Consider the following 7075-nt stretch of genomic DNA (forward strand, 5'->3'; position numbering starts at 1 on the left):
GCCACAAAAGGACCAGCTGACATCATGTCAGTGATTCTCTCGGTAACACAGGTGCGAGTGTTGACGAGGACAAGGCTGGAGATCCCTCTGTCATGCTGATTGAGTTCGAATAATAGGCTGGAAGCTTCAAAAGGAGGTTGGTGCTTGGAATCATTGTCCTTCCTCTGTCAACCATGGTTACCTGCAAGGAAACACGTGCCGTCATCATTGCTTTGCACAAAAAGGGCTTCACAGGCAAGGATATTGCTGCCAGTAAGATTGCACCTAAATCATCCATTTATCGGATCATCAAGAACTTCAAGGAGAGCGGTTAAATTGTTGTGAGGAAGGCTTCAGGGCGCCCAAGAAAGTCCAGCAAGCGCCAGGACCGTCTCCTAAAGTTGATTCAGCTGCGGGATCGGGGCACCACCAGTACAGAGGTTGCTCAGGAATGGCAGCAGGCAGGTGTGAGTGCATCTGCACGCACAGTGAGGCGAAGACTTTTGGAGGATGGCCTGGTGTCAAAAAGGGCAGCAAAGAAGCCACTTCTCTCCAGGAAAAACATCAGGGACAGACTGATATTCTGCAAAAGGTACAGGGATTGGACTGCTGAGGACTGGGGTAGTCATTTTCTCTGATGAATCCCCTTTCCAATTGTTTGGGGCATCCGGAAAAAAGCTTGTCCGGAGAAGACAAGGTGAGCGCTACCATCAGTCTTGTGTCATGCCAACAGTAAAGCATCCTGAGACCATTCATGTGTTGGGTTGCTTCTCAGCCAAGGGAGTGGGCTCACTCACAATTTTACCTAAGAACACAGCCATGAATAAAGAATGGTACCAACACATCCTCCGAGAGCAACTTCTCCCAACCACCCAGGAAGAGTTTTGTGACGAACACTGCCTTTTCCAGAATGATGGAGCACCTTGCCATAAGGCAAAAGTGATAACTAAGTGGCTCTTGGAACAAAACATCGATATTTTGGGTCCATGTCCAGGAAACTCCCCAGACCTTAATCCTATTGAAAACTTGTGGTCAATCCTCAAGAGGCGGGTGGAAAAACAAAAACCCACAAATTCTGACAAACTCCAAGCATTGATTATGCAAGAATGGGCTGCCATCAGTCAGGATGTGGCCCAGAAGTTAATTGACAGCATGCCCGGGCAGATTGCAGAGGTCTTGAAAAAGAAGGGTCAACACTGCAAATATTGACTCTTTGCATCAACTTCATGTAATTGTCAATAAAAGCCTTTGACACTTATGAAATGCTTGTAATTATACTTCAGTATTCCATAGTAACATCTGACAAAAATATCTAGACACTGAAGCAGCAAACTTTGTGGAAATTAATGTCATTCTCAAAACATTTGGCCACGACTGTACTGTAGAGATGTACTTTTTCTTATGTATCTTGGCTTTGTGGTTTCATGTATTGCACTGTTTTAATGTCTTCTGTGAATAATGTATTATCAATATAGGCAAGATAGTGTAAATGCAAACACTGACAGCCTTGCAGGAGAGAATAGAAACCATTTCAAACTACTGTGTTTAAAATGGTCTGTGTGACGTATCTTGGAGTAAAACAAACGTATTAAACCACTTTAATACTTGCCCGTTCTGTTTTTTTTTTTTTAAATACCTGTATTCTCCATGTATCATAGATTTCAGATGTTATTATATGTAACAGACAAACACACCTAATGGGATAAGAAATGAGAAACCGGTTTCTTATTTGCATTTCCAATCAAAAATCCCAGAGGTTGCTTTATTTTCACTTGAGAAACAGAGACCATCATCCTTCCAACTATCCTCCCATCCCATCACTCATCTCCCTTCCTCCTCTCCACCGCCTTCACCCTTCCCTCCAGGATGCTCAGGCGGTCTTCCACGTGGATTGTCTTTTCTGATCCGTAGCTGGCAAGCCCCAGAAGGGCACACCCGAGCACCAGGCCTGCCAACCGGACAGCTGTGGTGTCTGAACCAGCCTTGGCGTCGCTGACGATCAGGCCGAAGAGCCACAGCGCTGTGCCCGCCTTCAGCATCCAGAACACCCTCCTCAACACGCCCACCAATAGGCGCAGGACAATGGACAGCACCCAGTAGCCAATCAGAGCCAGCAGAGCCCATTGACCTACCGAGGCCACGCCTTCTGGTGTGAAGTGAGGGAACGGCAGGTGGACTGAGAGATGGAGGGAGAGAGAGGACGAGTGTTTAAATATCGCCAGGGGTAATTCAATTATTTTGTCACTATCTTTACTCTTGAACTTGAGTGAATTTGAAGAGCAATCTCTTTGAAAACCAATAGCCTGTGTGCTGTTTAGATCCTATTAGAGAGATCAAATCAAAGACAAGTGGAAGAATTCAAACCCACACTGCCCAGTTCCCATATTACAGAGAGGGAGTGCGAGTTCTTCTCAGATACAGGTTTGACGGACAAAAAGTGAGCATTTAATGTGTGCAAGTGAGAGCAATACATGATGATTTTAGCTCTCTAAACCCAAAGTAGATGTGATGTAGAAAGGATGAACCTACACACATGCACACACACTCGGTCACCCACCATCAACTCCTGTGACCCTGAGGATCTCTGTGACGTAAACCGCGATGACATTCAGGCCGCTGGCTGCTCCTTCAGCCATAAACCGGATCAACATCTCAAAGAACTAAGAGGGCGGGGGAGAGAAAGGGTGAGAAGAATTTTGACATGACTTACAGTACAGCTTACATATTTGTACTGTAAGGGGAGAATTAAAACTGTTACTCTGGTGAAAAAATATTCTAGTCCTATTCTAGAGTAGAGGGACATACGTTCACTTTAAAGTGGCCCACGAAGTCAGCTCATTTCCCCCTGCCTTTAACCTATAGCTTACGTTATGTACAGTAAAATGTATTTCTTACCATGATCCTGTAGTGAGTGATAGAGCAGCACAACTGACAGTGCGACAAGTAATACTAATTAGAATGACCCCAGCTGTTGCTACAAGGCCAGCTGTCAATCAGTATAAACAGGTGGCGTCTGCAGGTGTGGGTCACTGATTCAATCGTCCCACTCAACGCTGACCTAGATCTTTTTATGAGTGGTAGGCATGTTTGATTCCTACAATACAGGTTGGCTTTGATCATACCTAGGCATGCCGTTAGTTTATTTAGTTAAACACAATGGCCAGTCGGTCACCATACAAGTGCAATCCACTTGTATTGAGCGAAATGATTGGGTCCCTATGCACAAATGGCTTTCCCAGCTGGCATCATGGGGGTATTGTTGATGATGTAACACGGGTGTGTGGTGTGTGAGATCGAAGCTGTCCTGTTATTAAAATTAAAACAAAAAAAAGACTTGACAGCTAGACCGATAACTTCCCCCATTCTGCCATACTGGAGCAGCCCCTCTTAAACCTCTCCAACCCCCCCCACAGACGGCTTAGCTGAGGTCAAGGGTAGTCATAGTAGGACAGCCTGACTCCTCTGCACCTGTTGCTACCCTACACAAGCACCACTGTTCTGTGTGTCAGAGCAGGCCAGAGACAACTGTCCATCTCTGTCACCTTGTAATGTGTCCGCATGTAACTTTTAAAAAGGCAATCTGAAAATCTAAAACATGGGCATGAATGTGGCTATGAATGTAGGCTATACACAGTTACACAAACACATAAACCATACCCACAATTGGCATAAAATGTAAGAGTGATGTAGTCATTTGCCTATCTGTATAACACACATGCTGTATGAAGTGACTGACATGTACCCTGCAAACAGAGCTATAAGGAGCTTTGTTTTGGGCCCATTGTCAGAGCAGAGGTTAGTTAGATGAGGAACCTGGTGGTTTCTTACCATGGCCATGGTATAGACGTTCTCTTGACCAAGTACTGACTCTAGATATAACAGCACACTCTGGGGTAGGGTGCACAGAGTGGTGGCAGCAGGGGAGAGGGTGCATGGATATAAGCATACATGAAATTAGGGCAGAGTAGAGGGGGGTGATTAGAGGAGAGATTATCGGGTAGTGGGGCATGGGAAGAGAGGGAGATATGGGTCAGAGAAGAAAAGGAGATGGGGGAGGGGTGGTGACGAAGCAAGGAATACAGTAAGATTTGAGAAAGACAATTTTAGTTGACAGAAAACCACAATTAAGCAATGCTTTTAAATTTAGCAAATGTCACCCTTAGAAGGAAGATAGTTAGAATACATAAATTAAGTATAGTTAATTGATTAAAGAATAGAATAACACAGGAAACAGGGGTGTAATCATTAGTCCAAACGAGTTTTTATTCCACAAATTCAGGTAGGTCCCTCCCCGTTTCGTACCGTTAAGAAAAGAAACGGCGTAATAGATACGCCCCAGGATTAAGTGCTGGTTAGATTTACTCAAATAGTCTACTATTAGGTAGCGTACATTTTATGGCTTATTTTCCAATCCTCCTTACCTCAACAGTCGATTCGATTACATTGGTTCCCACCACGGACTCCACGTATTTGTGGACATCTTTGCAGGTCCCGGTGACCAGGGACCGGAGGCTGACTGATGCCTGGGCCGCTTGAGGGCTATCCTCCGAAGGCATGGCCTGCACGACGCATCGCGCTGCCAAGCCAAGCATCAAAACAAGCGTGGATAATAAAACTGGTATTGGGGATGAATCTGCACGGTTGTAGGAAGTCATGTTGGGAAATCAAAATGTAGGCTCATTCAGGTGATAAATAGAATAGGCGATTATATAAAAACGGTTTCTTGAGGATCAGCGCCTTGATCTATAGAGCCCAGATCGATGTATGTGCAAATGCTTCAAACGGCGTATTAAAAAGCAGGTTTAAAAATGGCTTCTGTTGACAGTCAGTCATTCAAGCAACGCGACCGAGCTGTAGCTTGTTAGACCTATTATTGGCTTGCTCTGCAGGGGTATTAAAATATGGAAACACTAGCCTTGCAAACTTATTGAGAAAACATAATTAGCTGGGCCCTATACTCTAGTAGGCTACTCATTGGTTGTATGATCAAACACGCAAGTTATTAAATCACTTAATAGCAGCTCAACGTTTTTTTTAAATTCTAAACTTTGGCAACGTTACCACAAACCAGGGCATCGTTCTAGGACATTTAATATTAACACAATGCCTTTATTTGGTATTGAACTGGTTAAGAATAGAATGGCGTTAATTTCTGAAAATGTATCCTTTCCCTGGTGGATACAGTATATTTTAACGTTAAGGTTATCGATTTACTTTACAAGTTTCTTTTTAGGTTTGCGCTAAAAAGCTACGTTTTTGCAGGCGCGATGACGTTGTGTAGACCATGCGCGGGCCCTCAATTTTTCGTCTTCGGCTTCAGTATTCCACACGGATGTTGCTATATATATTCCTTTGTTCCAGGGTTTGCATCAAGTTCAACACCACGATCGACTGTCTTGCATAAAAGCTTGTTTTTATAGGTATACTACGCCGTAGTTGCTGCTGCCCTAAAGGCGCACCTTGCCGTCAAGCGACGCTGGCTTCTGGTTTAGTACAATGCGACAGTTCTTCCTTCAAACCGGTCTGGGAGACAAGACCGGTTTGGTGCCTTCAGAAAGTATTCACACCCCTAGATTTTTCCCACATTTTGTTGTTACAGCCCGAATTTAAAATGGATTACAATTTGATTTACTGTCAACCCATAATGTCAAATTTGAATAATGCTTTTCGAAATTTTTACAAATTAATAAAAAATAAGCTTATATATCTTGAGTCAAATTTATTCAACTCTATGACAAGCCTAATACTCTGTTCAGGAGTAAAAATGTGGTTAACAAATCACAAGTTGCATGGACTTATTTTGTATACAAATAAGTGGTTAACATGATTTTTTTTTAAACCCCATCTCTTACAATTATCTGTAAGGTCCCTCAATCTTGCAAAGAATTTCAAGCACAGATTCAACCACAAAGACCAGGGAGGTTTTTCAATGCCTCAAATGGCACCGATTGGTAGACGTGTACAAATAAAAAAGCATACGCTGAATATCCCTTTAAGTATGGTGGTTATTAATTAGGCTTTGGATGGTGTATCAATTCAACCAGTCTACAAAGATACAAGCGTCCTTCCTAACTCAGTTGCCGGAGAGGAAGGAAACTGCTCAGGGATTTCACCATGAGGCTAATCTCTCGTGGACAGATTCACATGTAAATGGCAAGTGAAGTGACAACTTTGCAAGAATTTTACTTCTGGGTAACTAAGATTACCATGAGGCTAATGACGATTTTAACAGTTAACAGTTCGAGGTTAATAGTTGTGATATAAGAAAACAGGATGGTTCAACAACATTTTAGCTACTCCACAATACTAACCTAGATGGAATCCTGTACTGAATAAAAATATTCCAAAACATGCATCCTGTTTCTAACACACTTAAGTAACACTACAAAAATGTAGCCAAGAAATTCACTTTTTTGTCCTGTATACAAAGCACATCACTGAGTACCATGTCTTAATTTCAAGCATGGGGGTGGCTGCATCATGTTATGGGTATGCTTGTCTTCGGCAAGGACTAAGGAGTTTTTTGCTTTGGTGGATGAAGATAAACGAAATACAGCTAAGCACTAGCACAATCCTAGAAGAAAACCTGGTTCAGTCTTCTTTCCAACAGACACTGGGAGACTAATTCACCTTTCAGCAGGACAATAACATAAAACAAGGCCAATCTACACTGGAGTGCTTACCAAGACAACATTGAATGTTCCCGAGTGGCCTAGTCACTGTTTTGAGTTAAATCGGCTTGACTATGTATGGCAAGACTTGGAAACAGCTGTAATCGCTGCCAAAGGTGTTTCTAACGTATTGTCTCAGGGGGTGAATACTTACCTAATCAAGATATTCATTTTATTTTTCATAAATCTTTCATAAAAGTTAGAATTTTTCTCCCACTTTGACATTTCAGAGTATTTGGTGTAGATTGTTCCAACAAAAATTACAATTAAATCAATTATAATCCCACTTTGTAACAACAAAATGTGGAAAGAGTTAAGGGGTGTGATTACTTTCACAAGGCACTGTATAATAAGAAAGGTTTTGAGATTTGCACACTGGAGTTTGTGGTTTCTTCAACACATGTTAAAGGTTAAAACAGAAATAG

At 42.5% G+C, this 7075-nt stretch overlaps 1 protein-coding gene across 2 annotated transcripts; it reads right to left on the bottom strand.

Moving 5' to 3' along the window:
* Nucleotides 1-1700: 1700 nt before the first annotated feature.
* Nucleotides 1701-5539, bottom strand: LOC106604857 (uncharacterized). Of its 2 annotated transcripts, XM_014199922.3 has the most exons (4): nucleotides 4401-5539; nucleotides 3808-3867; nucleotides 2537-2639; nucleotides 1701-2155 (listed from the first exon to the last, which is right to left on the bottom strand). In XM_014199922.3, the coding sequence occupies exons 1-4, from the start codon at nucleotides 4632-4634 to the stop codon at nucleotides 1797-1799; spliced, it is 756 nt and encodes a 251-aa protein (XP_014055397.1). In that variant the 5' UTR covers nucleotides 4635-5539; the 3' UTR covers nucleotides 1701-1796. The 2 variants fall into 2 exon arrangements, with proteins under 2 accessions (XP_014055397.1, XP_014055399.1); XM_014199924.3 differs by lacking the exon at nucleotides 3808-3867.
* Between the last annotated feature and the right edge of the window lie 1536 nt (nucleotides 5540-7075).

The sequence above is a fragment of the Salmo salar genome, chromosome 05, assembly GCF_965601325.2.
Source record: "Salmo salar chromosome 05, fSalSal1, whole genome shotgun sequence".
Classification (NCBI taxonomy): Eukaryota; Metazoa; Chordata; class Actinopteri; order Salmoniformes; family Salmonidae; genus Salmo; species Salmo salar.